At 42.0% G+C, this 23,319-nt stretch overlaps 1 protein-coding gene across 1 annotated transcript in view; it reads left to right on the top strand.

Moving 5' to 3' along the window:
* LOC148152146 (uncharacterized) overlaps positions 1-23,319 on the top strand; it is a 173,984-nt gene that overhangs the window by 82,535 nt on the left and 68,130 nt on the right. The window contains exons 10-11 of the mRNA XM_087991054.1: positions 1,714-1,774; positions 9,450-9,597. Of these exons, the coding sequence (XP_087847180.1) occupies positions 1,714-1,774; positions 9,450-9,597 (209 nt within the window). The remainder of the gene's footprint in view (positions 1-1,713; positions 1,775-9,449; positions 9,598-23,319) is intronic.

Below are 23,319 nucleotides of genomic sequence, written 5' to 3'. Positions count from 1 at the left end.
GTAATACCATATCGTTCCACCACCTTGACATCCATTTTGACATTTGATATTTTCCGACAAGGATCACTGGACTGCATGTGAATGCAGTTCTTCAATTTTATAGGTTAATTCTGAATATATTTCACTTGAAGTTGAGATTGGGAAGGCTATATCAGGAAAGTTGAATTGGCATTGCCTGTTTTATATCATTATCAAGAGTCCCAATTGAGCCTCTGTGATTGGAATAGTAAATTGTTATTTTGGCATTCAATTGAATCAAAGTGAATTCTAGTTTAAAAAAAAAGGACCTGAGTGTTCTTAATAGTCAATAATCATGATTATAAGATGAAGTGAATGACACCTCTCTTCTTTTGAATGTTATCGTATATTTTTCCTATTGACATTGTGATGCTGGGATGGGACCTTGGACAGCACCACCTTTCTGTTTACCTCACCCAAATGACTGTTCTTCAAGTGGAATCTAAACAGTGACTATCTTGGACAATATATATCCCTCAATCAACATCACCAAACAGATGAACTGGTCATTATCACTTTGCTGTTTCTGGGACCTTGCTGTGTTTGCTTCATTACAACAGTGACTGCATTTCAAAAATACCCTGTTGGCTGTAAATTCCTAATGCAGGGCTTATGCCCAAAACGTTGCTTCTCCTCCTCATCGGATACTGCCTAACTGGCTGTGCTTTTCCAGCACCACACTCTTAACTCTGATTTCCAGCATCTGCAGTCCTTACCTTCTCCTTGTAAATTGCTTCGGACCATGCTCAGGCTATAAAACACATCATGTGATTGGAAGTCTGAGTGTGAGAACTGAATGGAAGGACATTACTAAGTCAATGCAATCAATCAGTCAGCACTTTTTTTGGGTGCAAATGGGGAATACATTGTTTAATGTCAGGAATAAGGCAGGGGAAGTGTGCTTTCCTACCCTGCACATATTTCTTGTAGGGTTGACAGATTGTGATACAAGATTAGAGTGATGCTGGAAAAGCACAGCAGGTCAGGCAGCATCTGAGGAGCAGGAAAATCAACATTTCAGGCAAAAGCCAATCAGGCTTTTGCCCAAAACTTCGATTTTCCTGCTCCTCGGATGCTGCCTGACCTGCTATGCTTTTCCAGCACAACTCTAATCCTGACTCTAATCTCCAGCATCTGTAGTACCCAATTCTGCCCAGATTGTATTACAAATCTAGTCTAAAAATGCATAAAGTTACTGACAGATATAATTATATACACTATACCTATACATTATAGACAACTTTCCCCTTTTGCGTTGCATCTGATTCTGCTGATGTCAGGGTGAGATCAATAGACATCAATCTTTCAGCTGTAAAAATCTTTGGCTCAATATGAACATTTACAATAAAGGATAATATAACAAGGCAAAGCAACATTTTTACAGCAATTTTCTTTTTATTTTAAAATTATTTATTATAAGTGTAGCACTCAACCTAAGTGGGGTAAATAACTCTTTTGTATGAGCGAGTACCTCTTGGAAGAAAAGGAGTATGAAACAGTTAACAATTTGACAGTGTGATGCGCTAATGTAGAAGTGTTACAATTGCTTTACATTGGGGTGATTTGTTTTCTCAGAGCTGCAATTAGAGAGGCAACAGTCACCAGCAACAATTTCACGTGTAGACCATTTGAAAATTAGTCTTAAATCATTATTTCTGCACAGTCTGTGAAACAACTTTTCTGGTTCTTTCACAGGTCAGGAACAGCAGTCATTCCAAAAAGTTCCAGGTCTTCTTTTATAGTCGTTGTCAAATCAGTAAGTACATTCTTTTTCACAAGCTTGCCACATAATTTCTTCTTGTCTGCAATGTCACATCAAGCAAAAGAACTTTTTCATTTAATTACATATTCTCACTAGAACTTGAGTTTATTTCGGTCCAAGCAATTAAACGCTTGCATTAAAAGTTTGAAGTGAGGCACTTGTAAGCTGAATCAGTTCATAATGGGCACTTGGGAAGATGGATGCCAAAAGGTGACAATGAATGTCAATCCTTTGTTACTATATCATTTTAAAAAATACCTTTAACTTAATCAAATTTTTAATAAGTAATCACATTGCAAATTGAGAGAAATGTGTGAGCCCTAATATTTGACAGCCTTAACTTGAGTCAGTCCAAAAGGTTGTATTATCCTGTAGCGCAGATTCACTTGTGTTTGACTTGTGTGGGACTGTTCTGAATGAATTTTGCAATGAAAGAGCCTCCTTCTAATCTGAGTAGTTTTCTTGTACAAGAAAATATTTTCCAGAGAGCCTGGTCCAATAGAACAATTGACCGAGGAACACAGATCCAGTGAGGCAGCCCTCTTGAAAGTGTATAGCTCATCGTTTATCAGGGTTATTTTGGGAGAGGAAAAGAAGTTTGCAAACACTGCTGCCTTTACTGCCAATGGTTTACTAAGTCCTGAAGACATTGCCTGGAGAATGAAGGATAGCTTTAACTGAGGCATCCGTAGAAAACCGGTGTGAGACCTGAGTGGAAAGACAACACTCAGTTAACACAATCAATCAGTCAGCTCACATCTGGCTGCAAATGGGGAATACATTGGATTGTGTCACAAATAAGTGCAGGGGAAGTATCCTTTCCGACCCTGCATACATCTATGGAGTCATAGAGCCATATTTCTTGTAGGGATGATGGATTGTGGCACAAACCTAGTCTGAAAACAAATGATGTCACTGGGAGATACCATTTCACATGTTATATATGATATATTTGATTTGATTTGATTTATTATTGTCACATGTATCAAGAGACAGTGAAAAGTATTGTATTGTGTGCTAACCGGATAAATCGTACCTTACATAAGTATACCAGGGTAATAAAACAGAATGCAGAATAGTGTTACAGCGACAGAGAAGGTGCAGAGAGAGATCAACTCTAATTTATCAGAGGTCCACTCATAAGTTTGATAACAGTGGGGAGGAAACTGTTGTTTAATCTGTTGGTACTTGTGTTCAAACTTTTACATCATGCTAGGTGGAATAGGGTGGAAGAGGGTAGAATTGGGGTAAGAGGGACCTTTGACTATAGAAAGCTTTTCTCTTTTTGCACTGCTTTCATTCTACATAAATTATATAGTCCTTTTTTTAAGTCAGAGGTATCAAGTAAGGAATAGAAAACAGCACTCAGCAGAGGTGGTGCTGTGCTGTTCAAGAATTCTTCAGTGTGGAGTAGCAGCTTGCAGAGCACAGCTCTGTTACCTACAAGTGCTTTGAATCAGATGGTGTACTGTTGATGTTCCTGTTCTGAAGTCTCACCGAAACAAACACCTATTTGCTGTGCTCTGTCTTGCAGCAGATGCGCAATGTATCTTTAAGGAGCATGCTCATGATGTAATTACCATGTCATTGCACGTGACCGAATGGGATCAAGGTCTCAGCCTCCATTTTAGTGGGTCCTCTTGCAACACAAGAGGGAAGTGTGTTGCATTATGTTTGAATTGCTTAGCTTGAGCCCAGACACATGTGTGCCTGTGATTATAATGTACATCTGTAAACATTAGGAGTTATAATAAAAGCACATTGAATTCTTCAGTACTACAATACCATGGTGGTGATGGTCAGTGCTGTGTGGCCACTGCAGCCAGTCTGGTGAGTCATGGGAACACATGGAGCAGCACAGGCATCAGCCAGGGCTCTGGTCATTCATCGTTCTGGCGAAGCTGCTCAAGAGGTTGGGCCATGGTCATCTAGGCAGGGGCTCTATATGCCAAAAGTCTGTAAGGAACGGGATTATCAGGAGGCCGGTGCTGTGAGAGGGAAGTTGATGGTGGGAAGTGGAGGCAGAATCCTGGGATGCAGAAGGTATTACAATTGTGAAGGGGAGCAACTTACTCCATAACTGAAGGATGATGATGGAGTATGGAAGGGTAACGGGTCAGAGAGGGGGTGTAGTCATCAGAGAGCAGCACCTTGGATACTTGGCTGAGCGTCAGAGGAATGTACGGTGAGCTACAGGATGTTACCCTCATGTGCCTGAGACTGGGGAGTGAGAATAGTGGGATGTGGACTCAGATATAGACAAGGTGGGTGAGGAGGTGAAGATTTGATGTGGAAGGCTTCCGACCCGTAGACTGTAATCAGTGAAGAAGGAAAACTCCTCCACAATAACCTCAACACTGGAGCTCCCCAAGGATGCGTTCTCAGCCCCCTACTGTACTCCCTGGACACCAATGACTGTGTAGCCAAATTCTGAACAAATGCTATTTACAAGTTTGCTGATGACATGACCGTGGTAGGACAGTTACCAAACAACAATGAGTCAGAATATGGAAAGGCGATAGAGGGCTTGGTGTTGTACTGCAGTTGTAACAGCCTCTCACTCAATGTCAGCAAAACTAAAGAACTGAACATTGACTTCAGAAAGAAAGGAGGAGAACACATCCGCATCTATCTCAATGGAGTGGAGGTGGAGAGCTTCAAGATCCTAGGAGTGATGACAATCAACAACCTGTCCTGGACTTCCCACGTAGATGCGACAGTCAAGGTGGCACAACAACGCCTCCTCTTCCTCAGGCAGCTCAGGAAATTTGGCATTCACCAATTTCACAGCTGCACCATAGAGAACATACTATCCAGGTGCATAATTGCCTGGTACAGCAACTGCTCTGCCCAAGACTGTAAGAAATTACAAAATGCTGTGTGCTGAGCCCAGGTCATCACGGAAGTCAACCTCCCATCCATGGACTCCATTTACACTTCTTGTTGCCATGGAAAGGCTGCCAATCCTGGTAATGCTCTCCTACAACCTCTTCCGTCAGGTGAAGATACAGAAGCTTGAACACAAACACCAACAGGTTGAAGAACAGCTTCTTCCCTGTTGTTATTAAACTGATGGATAGACTCTCCAACTTCAAATAATATCGATCTTGTTAATGTTGTTCTTGCTTCACACACCTCCTGTGCAGTGTAACCTATGTGCTTCACTCTGTCCAAGCATCCTATGACCTGTATGTCCTTGCTTACTATGATCTGCCTGTAATGCTTGCAAACCAAGCTTTTCACTGTACTTAAGTACATGTGACAATAAATCAAACCAAAAGGACACCCGGTACGGTGAAGGTGAAATACACTTGGAAGCTCAGCATTTCTTGTGCTCCTAAACATGGGCGGCACGGTGGCGCAGTGGTTAGCACTGCTGTCTCACAGTGCCAGAGACCCGGGTTCAACTCCCGCCTCAGGTGACTGACTGTGAGGAGTTTGCACTTTTTCCCCGTGTCTGCATGGGTTTCCTCTGGGTGCTCTGGTTTCCTCCCACAGTCCAAAAATGTGCAGGTCAGGTGAATTGGCCATGCTAAATTGCCCGTAGTGTTAGGTGAAGGGGTAAATGTAGGGGAATGGGTCGGGGTGGGTGGCGGGTCGGTGTGGACTTGTTGGGCCGAAGGGCCTGTTTCCACGCTGTAAGTAATCTAATCTAAACATTAGCTGACTGTGCGCAGTACAATCCCTTGCACCAAACACTCGTCATCGCTTGAGAAAGGAGAATGGCTAACCCCCTTGACTGGGGATGCCTGTGGTGCATTCACAATATTAATGCCCTTGGAGAGTTGGAGCTGAGTTGTTGAATTTACGGGCGTCTGTGAGTCACACATTGCCTAGTCAGGGAGTAGCTGTTACTGACTTTGCACCTCGGTCCATGGAACATTGTCTCAGGATAAGAATGCTTCAGTACATTCCAGGTACATTTTTGGCTACATAGTGACTTGTACGAACAGATGGTAGTCAGGAATGAATATATATTTACAAATGTAAGAAATTAATCAGAATTTGGTGACACAGTGACACTTGCATGTCCCCTCTAAACATTGTCTTCTTTCTGCCTGTCCCACTATGTCTCAGTGCTGTCCCAGGTTCTGCGGTCAGGGTGAAGGGAGCCTGCCTGACAGTGCAGTCTGTTGGCCTTGGAGCTATGACTCCAGGGATATTGGTACTTAGAAGGCATACTGTGTGTGTCCTTGCCAGAGGCAAGTGAACTCTCTTGGCTTGGACTCTTGCAGGGATGAGGGTGGTAAGCAGGTTGAAGGCCTGACTACCTCTGAACTGCCCTGAGAGGAGAGATCTGAAGGGTGTGTATGTGGTTCCTTCTCTGGCTGGATCTGTACTGACATTGTCCTGTCTGCTTGTGAGTAAAGGGCACCTGGAGTGAGGTCAGGATTCCTTGTTCCCTGTCACCTTGTTGTCTACATATCCAACCGGTACTGAAATTGCTGGACTTGGCTCCCCATGGCAGTTGTCAATATATCCATGGAGACAGCTAAACACTCACATGCCTGAGGTAGCAGTGAATCAATGCCTTTGCTACAGTCCTGCAGCCACTATCTCAGGATGTCCAGTGCCCTCAGCACTGCCTGCTGCCCCTGAGTCTGCTTGTGCTTTTTGTAATGCAGCCCCTGATTACCAACCTCTTCATAGAGTTTCTTTCTGGACCAACTTTCAGAGATGTGCCAGTGGAATGCTCACCAGCAGGTGCTCCTAACTTGAATCCAGCTATCGATATTGTACATCTCTGCAGGGCCAGCCCTAACCCTTGCCAGCAAGACTAAAATTCTCTCCTTATAGTGGATGAGGAGCGGAATATTGGGCACTCAAGTACCTGTTCTGGCTCTATTTATGGCCATTTAGTCCTATAATTAGATAAAGGGAGAACTGAGTGAGGTGGAAGTGGGTGCACAGCTGTTAGGTGTGGACAATAGGTGACAAGGTGTTTCAAGTCAGTCACTAGGCAATGCAGAGTGCATGCAGGATTACTGTTGTGGATGGTTAGGTTGGATAGGAACATATGAGGGAAGCTGTGCCACCCACTTCCACCTCACTCAGTTCTCCCTTAATCTAATTATAGAGCATGAAATTTGTGAGAGGTGGTGCTGCAACAAGGAAAGAGTGAGTGTGCAACACAGGAGTGTATTCTGATCATCCTCTTGCTGCACTGTTGAGTGTTCCTCCTGAAATAACTTCACAGAGATCAGTATCCCATCATTAAGTCACTTTTATTTACATGTGGAAAGTCTTTGATGCTGATCCAGCTCCCTCGAAGCCAGCTCTCAGACTATCAGAATGTCTTTCACTCCTGTTTATAACTGTCAACCAGGACTCCCTCATTGGACCAGATTAATAGCCCTAGTCAGGGAACTCGTATTCTGAGAGGTCCACTTGACTGACCCCATTACAATCACTACACAATCGTGTATGATAGCAGAATGCCAGCACTTGCTGAGGTGCACCAAGCGCATTGTTAAGATAATGGTGGCACCAGGAATGTCAATCTATTTTGGGATATTCAGGCAGTGATGAGAACCTCTGCCTATGCTGAGTGGGAGAATTGGGCTAGCATCAGACAAGGTAAGGTATGTAATTATTGGGACAATTGCATGAAAGAAAACTGCTCATCCTTGGTGAGAAAAATCATACATGAAACTTAGTGAAAATGACAACCAAAATAGGGCAAGGTTAATCACATTGTTTTGTCTGATTATTATGTTGTTTTATCACAATTTATCACATTGTTTTAACTGTTTTTGGAACTGGGTAGTAAGTCCAGAACAGGTGCGATAGTACTATGTCAATATTGAGATGAGGCTGCATTCATTCCAAGTGCATTACATCAATACAAAGACCTTGTTGGGGGAACACTGCATTTGTAAATGAGGACTGAACTTTTCTACTTTTCATATCTGTGCTTATTCAAATGGTCATAACGATTTTAAATTGTTTCCTAATATACCAGCAGCAGGGGTTGGAGAAGCATCATCTGTTGTGCAGTGCAACAGCAATAGTGACATACAGGTCACCATACTTAAATTGAATGTTAATCTCACTCTTTGTCCACCTTATCTGCAGCCATAACATTGTATTCTTCACACTTCGCTCTAATGCACTTTATATGGTATGATCTGCCTGTACTGAACAAAAATCAGAACTTTTCACTGTAAATAATTCAAAACACATCAGTTATAGATTACATAAAAAGAGTCTGAGACACATTGGAACATAGTCAGGGAACAGAACAGAATTTACATGAGAAAAATCATAGGAAAATCAAAGTGAAAGATTGAAATGAAAGATTTATTAATTACACAGAAAATCAGAAAATGTGACTGAAGCATTATGGAGTAAAGCTGTATTTGTATCGTCTGTCTTTCCTGAAAATATAATTCACACAGATTGAAAGGTAAAGGAACTTATTCACATTGTAATCTCAAGAGTTACTTTTTGAAAGACAGAATTTGTTAAATCTTTGAATTTTCAAATTATGAACTATCATTTATAGGTAGAACAATGATATTGAGAATCAAATCTAGAGCATCAGAGGCTGAGGATTATAAAACCATGAAGGGCATGGCTAAGATAAATAGACAAGTTCTTTTCCCTGGGGTGGGGGAGTCCAGAACTAGAGGGCATAGGTTTAGGGTGAGAGGGGAAAGATATAAAAGGGACCTAAGAGTCAGTTTTTTCACACAGAGGGTGCTGCATGAATGGAATGAGCTGCCAGAGAAAGTGGTGGAGACTGGTACAATTATAGCATTTAAAAGGCATCTGGATGGGTATATGAATAGGAAGGGTTTAGAGGGATATGGACCAAGTGCTGGCAAATGGGACGAGATTAGGTTAGGATATCTGGTCGGCATGGACGAGTTGAACTGAAGGGACGGTTTCCATGCTGTACATCTCTATGACTCTACTCTAGAAGAATAGTAAAAAACAGTAGTTTTGAATGTGAAATGTAGTGTAAGATACAAAATATTTAAAACATACAAAATAGGAGCTGAAATAGACCAGTGGACCCTTCAAATCTGTTCCACTGTTCAATAAGATCATAATGATCTGTTGGTGTTTCAAATTCTCATCTCTCCCTGATAGCCTTTGATCCTTTTGCCTAATAATGATATATCTACCTCTACCTTAAAAATATTTAATCACTCCACTTCCACTGCTTCCTGGGACTGGGAGTTCCAAAGTCATACTGAGAAAAAAAAATCTCAAAACTCTCAGTACTGTATACTGAGTGCTGTGAGTAGGCACCGCATTCTCAGTGGTGGATGGCTACTATACATTCAAAAGGGTGAACCAGAGAGTTCAGGACTCAACATTACCAGACTTTAGCTTTTTCTTTTCACCTTTCAGCTAGCTAGGTAAGGAATACGATTCTAAGCCCATGCACTACTTCAAAGACGAACATAGGACTAAAAAGCCAAGCAGGTTTAATTCACCCAGTGTTATTTTAGAAATCTGGTACATGAGTTTATGTTAAAAACATGAATTCACTGTTAAAAATGATAAGAAGGGCAAGAAAATTATTGGACACATGAAATGTAAGCACATGAATATCTTTATAATGAGAATGATTTATTTTATACATCAGTTCTTCTGGTACTGATAGGTGCAACATTTTGTATTGCCATCGTTTATCAGTATGCTGCTTTTGTTTTATCAGGGCCGTTGTAATGTCGTGACAAATCTCAAAATGGGTCAGCATAGAAGTGACCTGTCTCAGTGTCCACAACAAAAGAAAATCTCTGGAGGACGGAAGGACTTAAGCTTGATGGAAGTGGAAAAAAAACTCGCAGGAGGATCACCACAGAGTAAGAGGCTTTGTGCATAAATGGTTGGTAAGGTTATGTTGGAGTTTCCTCTGTTTACTGGCTGATATGTTGTGTAACTGAGCTATATCTGACAGGAACATTGATCCTTAGTCTGTCAAGAATGAACTGATCTCGACAGGACAACAGTAGTGAGAGGTACAATTGCATGGCAATTACACCAGCAAAAATAGTATTCCAGAAAGTTCACTGAAGGCTAGGATGCAGAGTAACTGTGCCCATCAGGCTAAATTAGTTTCCCCTCCTCGTTCATATTCAGTGATCTCTGCAGTAACTGCATATAGATATCAAAGTAGCATGGGGTCACAGTCTACTCGGATGCTTTATAGAGTCATAGAGTCAGAGAGATGTACAGCATGGAATCAGACCCTTCGGTCCAACCTGTCCATGCTGACCAGATATCCCAACCCAATCTAGTCCCACCTGCCAGCACCCGGCCCATATCCCTCCAAACCCTTCCTATTCATATACCCATCCAAATGCCTCTTAAATGTTGCAATTGTACTAGCCTCCACCACATCCTCTGGCAGCTCATTCCATACATGTACCACGGTCTACGTAAAAATGTTGCCCCTTAGGTCTCTTTTATATCTTTCCCCTTTCACCCTAAACCTATGCCCTCTAGTTCTGGACTCCCCGACCCCATGGAAAAGACTTTGTCTATTTACCCTATCCATGCCCCTCATAATTTTGTAAACCTCTACAAGGTCACCCCTCAACCTCCGACACTCCAGGGAAAACAGCCTCAGCCTGTTCAGCCTCTCCCTGTAGCTCAGATCCTCCAACCCTGGCAACACCCTTGTAAATCTTTTCTGAACCCTTTCAAGTTTCACAACATTTTTCCAATATGAAGGAGACCAGAATTGCACGCAATATTCCAACAGTGGCCTAACCAATGTCCTGTACAGCCGCAACATGACTCCCCAAATCCTGTACTCAATACCCTGACCAATATCTTCACTATCCTATCTCCTGCGACTCCACTTTCAAGGAGCTATGAACCTGCACTCCAAGGTCTCTTTGTTCAGCAACACTCCCTAGCACCTTACCATTAAGTGTATAAGTCCTGCTAAGATTTGCTTTCCCAAAATGCAGCACCTCGTATTTATCTGAATTAAACTCCATCTGCCACTTCTCAGCCCATTGGCCCATCTGGTCCAGATCCTGTTGTAATCTGAGGTAACCCTCTTCGTTGTCCACTACACCTCCAATTTTGGTGTCATCTGCAAACTTAATAACTGTACCTCTTATGCTTGCATCCAAATCATTTATGTGAATGACAAAAAGTAGAGGGCCCAGCACTGATCCTTGTGGCACTCCACTGGTCACAGGCCTCCAGTCTGAAAAACACCCCTCCACCACCACCTTTGAGCCAGTTCTATATCCAAATGGCTAGTTCTCCCTATATTCCATGAGATCTAACCTTGCTAATCAGTCTCCCTTGGGGAACCTTGTCGAATGCCTTACTGAAGTCCATATAGATCACATCTACTGCTCTGCCCTCATCAATCTTCTTTGTTACTTCTTCAAAAAACTCAATCAAGTTTGTGAGACATGATTTCCCACGCACAAAGCCATGCTGACTATCCTGAATCAGTCCTTGTCTTTCCAAATACATGTAAATCCTCTCCGTCAGGATTCCCTCCAACAACTTGCCCACCACCAAGGTCAGGCTCACCAATCTATAGTTCCCTGGCTTGTCTTTACTGCCCTTCTTAAACAGTGGCACCACGTTTGCCAACCTCCGATCTTCCGGCACCTCACCTGTGACTATCGATGATACAAATATCTCAACAAGAGGGCCAGCAATCACTTCTCTAGCTTCCCACAGAGCTCTCGGGTACACCTGATCAGGTCCTGGGGATTTATCCACCTTTAACTGTCTCAAGACATCCAGCACTTCCTCCTCTGTAATCTGGATATTTTGCAAGATGTCACCATCTATTTCCCTACAGTCTATATCTTCCATATCCTTTTCCACAGTAAATACTGATGCAAAATATTCATTTAGTATCTCCCCCATCTTCTGTGGCTCCACACAAAGGCCGCCTTGCTGATCTTTGAGGGGCCCTATTCTCTCCCTAGTTACCCTTTTGTCCTTAATATATTTGTAAAAACCCTTTGGATTCTCTTTAATTCTATTTGCCAACGCTATGTCATGTCCCCGTTTTGCCCTCCTGATTTCCCTCTTAAGTGTACTCCTACTGCCTTTATACACTTCTAAGGATTCACTCGATCTATCCTGTCTATACCTGACATATACTTCCTTCTTTTTCGGAACCAATCCCTCAATTTCTTTAGTCATTCAGCATTCCCTATACATACCAGCCTTCCCTTTCACCCTAACAGGAATGTACTTTCTCTGGATTCTTGTTATCTCATTTCTGAAGGCTTCCCATTTTCCAGCCTTCCCTTTACCTGTGAACATCTGCCTCCAATCAGCTTTCGAAAGTTCTTGCCTGATATCGTCAAAAGTGGCCTTTCTCCAATTTAGGACTTCCACTTTTAGATCTGGTCTATCCTTTTCCATCGCTATTTTAAAACAAATAGAATTATGGTCACTGGCCCCAAAGTGCTCCCCCACTGACACCTCAGTCACCTGCCCTGCCTTATTTCCCAAGAGTAGGTCAAGTTTTGCACCTTCTCTAGTAGGTACATCCACATACTGAATCAGAAAATTGTCTTGTACACACTTAAGAAATTCCTCTCCATCTAAACCTTTAACACTATGACAGTCCCAATCGAGGTTTGGAAAGTTAAAATCCCCGACCATAACTACCCTATTATTCTTACAGATAGCTGAGATCTCCTTGCAAGTTTGTTTCTCAATTTCCCTCTGATTGTTAGGGGGTCTATAATACAATCCCAATAAGGTGATCATCCCTTTCTTATTTCTCAGTTCCACCCAAATAACTTCCCTGGATGCATTTCCAGGAATATCCTCCCTCAGCACAGCTGTAATGCCATCCTTATCAAAAATGCCACTCCCCCTCCTCTCTTGCCTCCCTTTCTATCCTTCCTGTAGCATTTGTATTCTGGAACATTAAGTTGCCAGTCCTGCCAATCCCTGAGCCATGTTTCTGTAATTGCTATGATATCCCAGTCCCATGTTCCTAACCATGCCCTGAGTTCATCTGCCTTCCCTGTTATGCCCCTTGCATTGAAATAAATGCAGTTTAATTTATTAGTCCTACCTTGTCCCTTCCTGCCCTGACTGTTTGACTCACTTCTGTTCTCAGCTGATCGATCTCTTTCCTCACTATCTTCCTGGGTCCCACCGTCCCACCTTACTAGTTTAAATCCTCCAAAGCAGTTCTAGCAAATTTCCCTGCCAGTATATTAGTCCCCTTCCAATTTAGGTGCAATCCGTCCTTCTTGTACAGGTTACTTCTACCCCAAAAGAGATTCCAATGATCCAAAAATGTGAATCCTTCTCCCATAAACCAGCTCCTCAGCCATGAATTCATCTGTTCTCTCCTCCTATTCCTGCCCTCACTAGCTCTTGGCATTGGGAGTAATCCAGATATTACTATCCTTGAGGACCTCCTTTTTAAATTTCTGCCTAACTCTCTGTAATCTCCCTTCAGAATCTCAACCTTTTCCCTTCCTATATCGTTGGTTCCAATGTGGACAATGATCTTCTGCTGGCCCCTCTCCCCCATGAGAACATTCTGCACCCTCTCTGAGACATCCTTGATCCTGCCACCAGGGAAACAACACACCATTCTGCTTTTTCTCTGCTCGCCACTGAAACGTCTGTCTGTACCTCGGACTACAGAATCCCTGAACATAATTGATCTCTTGGAAGCCGACGTACCCCTCGTTGCATTAGAGCCAGTCTCACTACAAGGGACTGTTCTCCCCTGAGAATCCATCACCCCCTTCATTTTCTAAAACAGCATACTTGTTTGAAATGGGTATATCCACAAAAGACTCCTGCCCTAAGTGCCGATCTCTCTCACCCTTCCGGGAGTTAACCCATCTATGTGACTGTATCTGAGACTTTCCCCCCTTCCTATAACTGCCATCTATCACATACTGTTGCTGTTGCAAATTCCTCATCACTTCTGTCTCTCCAACCGATCCACTCTATCTGATGAGTTGTTTCATTGAATTTGATGAATGCTTAAAAGCTAGTCCCCTGCATCTATTAAACTATATTTCAGGAAGGAATTAAAAGCTTCAGGAGAGGGAGAGGAAAATAAATACTTATTTGTTAACATGCTTCTGGATGATCCCATGGTATAGTACACTATTCATAGACAGTGGTATTGGACACGATGGAGTTTTGCATCCTCCAGTCTCGTGTAATTCAAATATATAAAAAAGAAGAGAAAGGTCAGAGGGCATATATGTCCATTAGAAAATTAATTTGCGGAGATGGGAACAAGGAAGTGGCAGAGAAATTAAACAGATACTTTACATCAGTATTTACAGTCGAAGAATCTTTGAACATTCTATTAATAATAAACAATGCAGGAGAGCAATTAAGTAATATTACCATCACTAGAGAAGTGGTATGAGACAAACTAATTGGGCTAAAGGCAGAGAAGCCCCTGGCACTAATAGCTTGCATCCTAGGATCCTAAAAGAAGTATCTACAAAGATAATAGATGCATCATTGGATTATGGAGAAGTACCAGAGGATTGGAAAACTGCCAATGTGATACCCCTATTCAGAAAGGGAGGATGGCAAAAGTGGGTAACTATAGGCCGATTATTTTCCAATCTATTGTTGGAAAAGTATTGGAATTAATTGTTAAGGAAGTAAAAGCAGAACATTTGAAAAATCATAATCTAATCAAGGACACTCAGCATGGCTTCATGAAAGGGAAGTCATGTCTGACTAACTTATTAGAGTTTTTGAGGAAGTCTCAACCAAAATGGATTGAGATGAACCAGTCGATGTGTTGGATTTTTCTTCCAGAAGACATTTGATGAGGTACCTCATGACAAATTGTCATGAGAGCCCATGGTGTTGAAGTTAGTATATTGGCATGTATAGAGAATTGGCTATTGGGCAGGAAACAGTGACTGGGGATAATGGGTTCTTTTTCAGCTTGGAGATCTGTGACCAGTGGGTTCTAAAGGGATCAGTGCTGGGAAAACAACTGTTTACAATATATCTTAATGATTTGGAGGAAGGAAGTGAATGTACTGTAATCAAATTTTCAGACAACACTAAACAAGGCAGGTTGTGAGACGGATACAAACATTTTACAAACAGTTTGCATAGAGATATTGATTGGTTAAGTAGGTTGGCAAATGGAATATAATATGGGAAAATATAAAGTTGTTCATTTTGGAAGGGAGAACAAAAGAGCTGGGTATTATTTGAATGAAGAAAAGCTAAAGAAAGCTACGGTGCAGCAGGTAATCAGGAAGGTGAATGGAATGTTGGGCCTTATATCAAGGGGGTTGGAGTATAAGAGTAGGGAAGTCTTACTGCAACTCGACAAGGTTCTGCGGAGGCTATATCTGGAGTAATGTGAGCAGCTTTGGTCCCCTTATTTAAGGAAAGACACCATTTTGTTGAAGGCAGTTCAGAGAAGGTTCATTAGGATGATCCCCAGTATGGAGGGATTGTCTTATGAGCTGGGGCTAAATAGGCTGGCGGTCTACTCACTGGAGTTTAGATGAATGAATGGTGATCTAATTGAAATATATAAGATTCTTAAGGGGCTTGACAAGGTAAATGCTGAGAGGATGCTTCTCCTCATAGGAGAGTCTAGGACCAGAGAACATAGTCTCAGAATAAAGAGGAGCCAATTTAAGACTCAGATGAGGTGGAATTTGGTCTCTCAGAGAGATGTGACTCTTTGGAACTTCTTGACACAGAGCTGTGGGGTAGAGTCCTGGTGTATACTTAAGCTCATGTAGATAGATTCTTGATCAGTCGGGGAATTAAGGAGAAAGAGCAGGAAAGAGAACGTGAGGAAGGTTGGATCAGGCTTGACCTACTCCTGTTCCAATTTCCTATGGTCTCATGAGAGGATTGGTGACTGTTTAACATAGCAAAGGAAAGTCAGAAGGCACTTAAGGGAAGAACAAAATAGAGTTTTATTTGTTTAACCTTTGTGATTAATGAACATTGAATGGCCTGTAGAATTTGATTTTATTAAGTGAGAGGTCTGAGAGATCTGTCAGAAGACACTTACCAGAGTAGTGTGGGAACAAAACTGACTTGTGGTCGATTGGAATCTAGATGAAAGTGTGGGTATTATATCTCAAATGTACAATTTAAAATTGGAATGAGAGACAAGGGAAGATGTTGTAGTCATTAATGTGTTTAAAGAGATTGTGTATGAAGCTAATGGTGAATTTTAATGGATTTATGAGCGGCTCATTGCAGTTCAGATAACCCATCAATTATTTGCATTTTAATATTATATTACACTATATTAAATAATTTTCAAATCCTTACATAGCCTCAACCCCCCTCCCTATGTGTGTAAAGTACCTCCAGCCTCATAACTCTCTGACTTTTCTGTGCTCCACTAACTCTGGCCTCATAAGCACCCCGATTTTGATGACTCCACAATGATATGCTTCCCTCACTTTCAGAGCCCTTTAAGTATGACATGGTGGCTCATTGGTTAGCATTGCTGCCTCACAGTGACAGGGACCTGGGCTTGATTCCAACCTCAGCCAACTAACTGTGTGGAGTTTGCACATTCTACTCATGTTTGCATAGGTTTAATCTGGGTGCTACCGTTTCCTCCCACCGTCCAAAGATGTGCAGGTTAGGTGGATTGGCCATGGGAAATGCAGAGTTACAAGAGTGGATCTGAGTGGGACGCTCTTTGGAGGGTTGATGTGGACTTGATGGGCTGAATGGCCTGCTTCCATACTGTTGCGATTCTATTAATCACTCTGGAATTCCCTTTAGCTTTCTGGCCCTCTTCTTTTTTTCCATCCTGTGCAATATTCCCTGAAGCCTTTCCCTTTGATCAATATTTTAGTCATCTGTTCTAATGTATTTTGTTGCATACAATTTTTGCAATATTGAAACAGGCCATTTTTCTTACTTTTAACATGAGCTTCCTATGACCTGATTTCACCTAATCCAATCTACATATCCTTCTGTTGGTTTCTCCCTCACATTTTTTAGCTTCCCCTTAAATGCACTGTTCCCTAATTTCCAATAATATTATTCCTCCATCTTTAAGAAATAACAATAACTCCAAAATAGAGCTGATGATATATTATTTACCTTACTGTTCTGGTAAGATTCTCGTTATCCTCACCTTTTGCTTTCTGACACTTTTCTGGCCACATTTGCTGAATTTCAATCCAACATCTCCTTGCTCCAGATCGCTTCTATCATTTTTTTTAGATTAGATTACTTACAGTGTGGAAACAGGCCCTTCGGCCCAACAAGTCCACACTGACCCACCAAAGTGCAACCCACCCAAACCCATTCCCCTACACCTAACGCTACGGGCAATTTAGCATGGCCAATTCACCTGACCTGTGGGAGGAAACCAGAGCAACCGGAGGAAACCCACACAGACACAGGGAGAATGTGCAAACTCCACACAGACAGTTGCCTGAGGCGGGAATTGAACCCGGGTCTCTGAGGCAGCAGTGCTAACCACTGTGCCACCGTGCCGGATCTTTTAAAAAATCTAAATAAACCACATTGCCTCCGCTTAGTTTATCTACACATTCTGTACTTTTTTAAAGTTCTGTAGGAATGGTCAATGAGGAACTGCCTTTAGAAGTCAATGCTAACTGGCTCTATTAATACATGCTTTTTCCAACTCCTTAGTAAGTTCATTGCATAGAATGGACTCTATTAGTTTACTAGGAGAAAGTGAGGACTGTAGATGCTGGAGATCAGAGTCGAGAGTGGGGTACTGGAAAAGCACAGCAGGTAAAGCAGCATCCAAGCAGCAGGAGAATTGACGGTTTGGACAAGAGCCCTTCATCAGGATTCCTGATGTAGGATTTTTGCCCAAAATGTCGATTCTCCTGCTCCTTGAATGCTGCCTGACCTGCTGTGCTTTTCCAGTACCCCACTCTCGCCTATTAGTTTATTGATAACAGAAATAAGACAAGTTGACATTTCTTAGTCTATCCCTGTCACCTTTTTGGAAAACAGAATTGCATTCACTGCTGCAATCCACAAGCACCATTTTCCCTTACATGGAATTTAAGTCACAATTTGGAGATGCCGGTGTTGGACTGGGGTGTACAAAGTTAAAAATCACACAACACCAGGTTATAGTCCAACAGGTTTAATTGGAAGCACTAGCTTTCGGAGCGCTGTTCCTGGAAACTTTTGCTATAAATTCTGTGTCTTACAATCTTATTCTCCACAATCACCTGATGAAGAAGCAGTGTGTGATCTTTAGCATTGGACACCCCAGTCCAATACCGACATCTCCAAATCAGGACTATAACCTGATGTTGCATGATTTTTAACCATGGAATTTAAGAGAATTCTTATTTAAGTTTCCAAGTCTTTGTCACTTCAGATTCATTTCAATTGCTTCGTAATATTGATAATCAGGGCAGGACGTATATACTTAATGGTAAGATCCTGAGGAGTGTTGCTGAACAAGTGACCTTGGAGTGCAGGTTCATAGCTCCTTGAAAGTAGAGTGGCAGGCAGATAGGATAGTGAAGAAGGCGCTTGGTATGCTTTCCTTTATTGGTCAGAGCATTGAGCATAGGAGTTGGGAGATCATGTTCCAACTGTACAGGACATTGGCTAGTCCAACTTGGGAATATTACATGCAATTCTGATCTCCCTGCTATAGGAAAGATGTGAAACATGAAAGGGTTCAGAAAAGATTTACAAGGATGTTGCCAGGTTTGGAGGGTTTGATCTATAGGGAAGGGCTGAATAGGTTAGGGCTGTTTTCCTGGAATGTCAGATGCTGAGGGGTGACCTTATAGAGGTTTATAAAATCATGAGGGGCATGGATAGTGTGAATAGACAAGGTCTTTTCCCAGGCTTGCGAGAATACAGAACTAGAGGGCATAGGTTTAGGGTCGGAGGGGAAAGATTTAAAAGGAAGCTAAGGGGCAACTTTTTCAAGCAGAGAGTGGTGTGTGTTTGGAATGAGCTGCCAGAGTAAATGGTGGAGGCTGGTTCAATTACAACATTTAAAAGGCATCTGGATGGGTATATGAATAGAGAGATATGGGCCAAGTGCTGGGAAATGGGACTAGATTAATTTAGGATATCTGGTCAGATGGTTGAGTTGGACTGAAGGGTGTGTTTCTGTGCTATACATCTCTATGACAATTTTAAGAGGCTATTAAAATATCAACTGTCTTTAGTATGATTAATGAATAACAGTTTATTTTCACAGCAGGTTAACCACTTGAATGGGTTTAAAAGTGTTGAGTAGGTTTCATGAAAGAGAACCCTTTTCAACATCAAGTACAAGTGAGAGATAATTTCAATTGCCAGAAGTGTGTCAAAGTTTGTGGATGACACGAAGATGAGTGGTAAAGCAAAGTGTGCAGAGGACTTTGCAAGGGGACATAGATAGTTTAAGTGATGGGCAAAGGTCTGACAGATGGCGTACAATGTTAATAAATGTGAAGTTATCCATTTTGGTCGGAATAACAGTAAAAAGGACTATTACTTGAATGGTAGAAAATTGCAGCACACTGCTGTGCAGAAGCCCTGGGTGTCCTTGTGCATGAATCACAGAAGGTTGGTCTGCAGGTGCAACAGGTAATTAAGAAGGCAAATGGAACTTTGTCCTTCATTGTTAAAGGAATGAGTCTAAAAGCAGAGAGGTATGGTGCAGCTGTCTAGGTGCTGGTGAGGCCACACCTAGAGTACTGCATGCAGCTTTGGTCTCCTTACTTGAGAAAGGATGTACTGGCACTGGAGGGGGTACAGAGGAGGTTCATTCGGTTGATTCTGGAGTTGAGGGGATTGGTTTATGAGAAGAGACTGAGTAGACTGGGATGATATTCATTGAAATTTAGAAGAATGAGGGTGGATCTTATAGAAATATATAAAATTATGATGGGAATAGATAAGATATAAGTAGAGAGGATGTTTCCACTGGTGGGTAAAACTAGGTCAAGAGGGCATAGCTTCAAAATTAGGGGGAGCAGATTTAGGACTGAATAGAGAAGGAACTTCTTCACCCAGAGGGTTGTGAATCTATGGAATTCCCTGCCCAGTGAAGTAGTTGAGGCTTCCTCAGTAAATGTTTTTAAAGCTAAGATAGATAATTTTTTGAACAGCAAAGGAATTAAGGGTTATGTTGAGAGGGCGGGTAAGTGAAGCTGAGGCCACAAAAAGATCAGCCATGATCTTATTAAATGGTGGAGCAGGCTGGAAAGCATCTATCTTTTTCAAGGAGGAAGAAGCTACAAATGCTGTGGTGAAAGAGAAGTAACTAAGACATTAGAATTGTTTAAAATTGATAAGGAAGGGATATTGAATAGGTTGTTTGTAATTAAACTTGATAAGGTATCATGACTGGAAGAGATAGTTCCAAAGATACTAAAGGAAGTGGAAGTGGAAATTACAGAGACATTAGCCATAAATTTAAGGTCCTCCGTAGACGCTGGGGTGATGCTGGAGGACTGGAAAATTACAAAATGTTACAAAAAAGGATAACACAGCAATTATTGGCCAGTCAGTTTAACTTCAGTGATGAGGAAGCTTGTACAACTAAGAGAATGCTAGAGACCTGTACTACATGCCTGACCCCTTCCTGATTTGACTTCGGGAGCCACAACTCAATTTCACCCCTGCATTGGAATCTTAATCCAGTCCTATTTTCTATAACTTTGACATCTTGGCAATTGAGTTATAATGTTTATATCATATGTATGTGTTGTGGTGAAATGTGTGTGAGGTGTATATAATTTATATATAAACTCCAGTTTTAAAGTTAATATCTTCAAATTGTGGCATATGGTTATTGGTAACTTTTGTGAAGGAATTAATTAAAAAAGAGCAAGATCTTTCCAGAATAGTCACTGAATCCAGTATGAGTCAAAGAGCAGGATATCCCTGGTGTGTTAATGGAAAATTGTTTCTACTGGGATGTCTTATGACAGGTGGAGTAAACATCAAAGGTTGTTAGCTTGTTTGTGTTTCAGGACAATAAAGAATTAAGCTTAGCTTAGAAACCTAGTGATTAAAAGTTTTTGGGGTAATTTAGAGGAGAAAGATTGCAGCCAAAAGCAGGTATATTGTCTCTTTTGAGACTCTTCCATTTCAGGACAGAAACTGCAGAGAATTAGTTAAGTTAAAATGGAAAGCCTCCTCAGCCCCATACCCCATGCCACCTCATGCCCACATTTCACCTTCAGTTTCCATCATATTGTCCATGTCATCTCAATTCACTACGAGCAACCACAGGAGCTATTTGGAGTTGTAAAAAAAACTTCTGGCAATTGAAATTATCTCTCACTCATACTTGATGTTGAAAAGAGTTCTCTTTCATGAAACCTGTTCAACACTTTTAAACCATTCAAGTGGTTAACCTGCTGTAAAAATAAACTTTTATTCATTAATCATACTAAAGATAGTTGATATTTTAATAGCCTCTTAAAATTGTCAATCAAATTGTGAACAGTGTTGTGATGTGTTTTTGGAACATTTAAAGCTCAGTCAGGTGGGAGATTCAAGATGGCGGCGACCCAGCAAGTCTGAGTCAGTAGTGCTCTGCCTAAGACTCGGGAAAATGGGGCAACCGCCTTCACCACACAATTTAAATCATTTAATATAGCTTTTGCACAGCATAGTTATCCATTTTACATCAAACTTGGACAGTTTGGTGTTGTTTTTAAAATGACTAAGGGAAAAAGTTCCCGCAGTTCGCAACAGGCAGGGGCCCCTTCCCCACCCCCTCCCACAGCAGCAGAGATGCCTGCGGCTTGCTTCAGGGGACTTACCTGCAGAGGTGAGCCTGATCTCCGGGATCAACAAACTTCAAGAGAAGGTCGACGCTTTTATTGCGGAGCCCCAGGTCCAGGTGGGAGTCATTCCTGGTCATGCTGCAGAAGCATGACCGAGAAATCGAAAAACTTGAGCAGCGCATCGGAGAGGCGGAGCAACGGACCGCGGCCTCGGAGACTGCTGCCCAGTCGTCCGTGGCTCGGGTCCGGGCTCTCAAGCAGTGAGGAGCACATCGACGACCTCGACAATTGGGGCAGTCGAAAAAATATTCGATTGCTGGGCTTTACCGAAACGGACAAGGATGGCCAACTTGTAGACTTTCTGGAGCGATGGCTCCCACAAATATTTCAAGTTGGAGTCAGGACCAGGCCAAGTGCGGGTGGAGTGGGCCCACCGGGTTTCTGTATGCAGGCCCGGGTCGGACCAGCGCCCCTGCCCGGTTCTATTCTGACTCCAATGTTATAGAGAAAAGCAAATGCTCCTGGAAGCCTCCAGTGTCCTGGGGAAGGATCCCCAGGCCATGATGCACAAGGGTTCTAGAATAATGTTATTCCAGCGCTTCTGTCCAACCATGGTCTGCAAGAGGAGGGCGTTCGATGAGGTGAAGAAGCGACTAAGAGACCTAAATATTCAATGTTCCATGCATTACCCAGCAACGCTGCGCTTCAGCCATGAAGGAACTGGATATAACTTTGGATCACCGGTCCAAGCTAAAGAATTCTTGGACTCTCTTAAATAGACTGCGGGATTTAAACCGTATGGATAACGATTTTATTTTGCCCCCCCTTTGTTTACCCTTTTTTCCTTCTTCATCTCTTTTCCATTAACTTTCCCTGGGGTGGTGGGGGAGGGGGGGCTTATTCTTTACTCTCTCTTTGGTTTCTTTTTTACAGGTCATGCGGCTTATTCGATTTGTGTGGGAGGGAGGTTTGTTTTGTTCTACCTCTCTTTAGACCGGGGTTTTCATCTTTTGTCATTTTACTTAGTTACCTAATACTTGCTGGGATTGTAACTTTGTAGTTTTATATAGTTATATTTTGTATTATGCTTGTTAAACGCACGTAGGCATTGGTGTGGGGGTGGGGGTGGGTCACTCACTTTTAACTTCGGTTTTATAGAGTACTTGAATTTGTTTACTCCATTCTATAATGCCTGAGCCGAGGGCAGGGCTCTAGGTTATTGTGGGGTTATTGACAGGTAGTCACGTCCCCTGGGAGCAAGGGGGAAAGTCTCCTTTCAAATGTGTTTTGCGTTTTTGTTACTTAGGAATAGTTTTTAATTGTGTTGGTGTAAATATTTTAAATAATTTTTGCATTTATGAATTTTCTATGGTCTTTATTCAAGGGTGGGATTCTTCCTCCTGGGGGGTCTCGGGCTTGCCTGGACCATCATGGCTAGCCATTCACTTAGGTGGTGCACCTGGAATGTCAAGGGGAGTAATTCACCAATCAAAAGGAAAAAGATATTATCAAGTCTCAAAAAAGAAAGGGTTGACATAGTTCTCTTACAGGAGACACATCTATTTGACAGAGAGTACTTAAAGCTACAACAGGGTGGATTTGATCAGGCTTTTTTCTCATCTTTCATTTCAAAAATTAGGGGAGTAGTCATTCTCATTCGGAAGAATCTTCCTTTCCAAATCTTAAGCCAGATAAAAGATGAGTCTGGACTGTATATACTGATCAAAGCCCTAATATATGGAGAAGAATATGGAATTTTGAATCTTAATTGCCCCCCCTCGGCACACCCTTTAAATTTGTAACAGAAGCGTTCTCTAAGTTGATGGCTTTTGGGGGTCCATCATACAATTATAGGAG

This window comes from Chiloscyllium plagiosum, unplaced genomic scaffold (genome assembly GCF_037043375.1).
Source record: "Chiloscyllium plagiosum isolate Xiang-an unplaced genomic scaffold, Cpla_swu_hap1 HiC_scaffold_1, whole genome shotgun sequence".
In the NCBI taxonomy this organism is placed as follows: domain Eukaryota; kingdom Metazoa; phylum Chordata; class Chondrichthyes; order Orectolobiformes; family Hemiscylliidae; genus Chiloscyllium; species Chiloscyllium plagiosum.
Note: the sequence above shows the minus strand (reverse complement) of the source record. Positions and strands in the feature narration are given on the sequence as shown.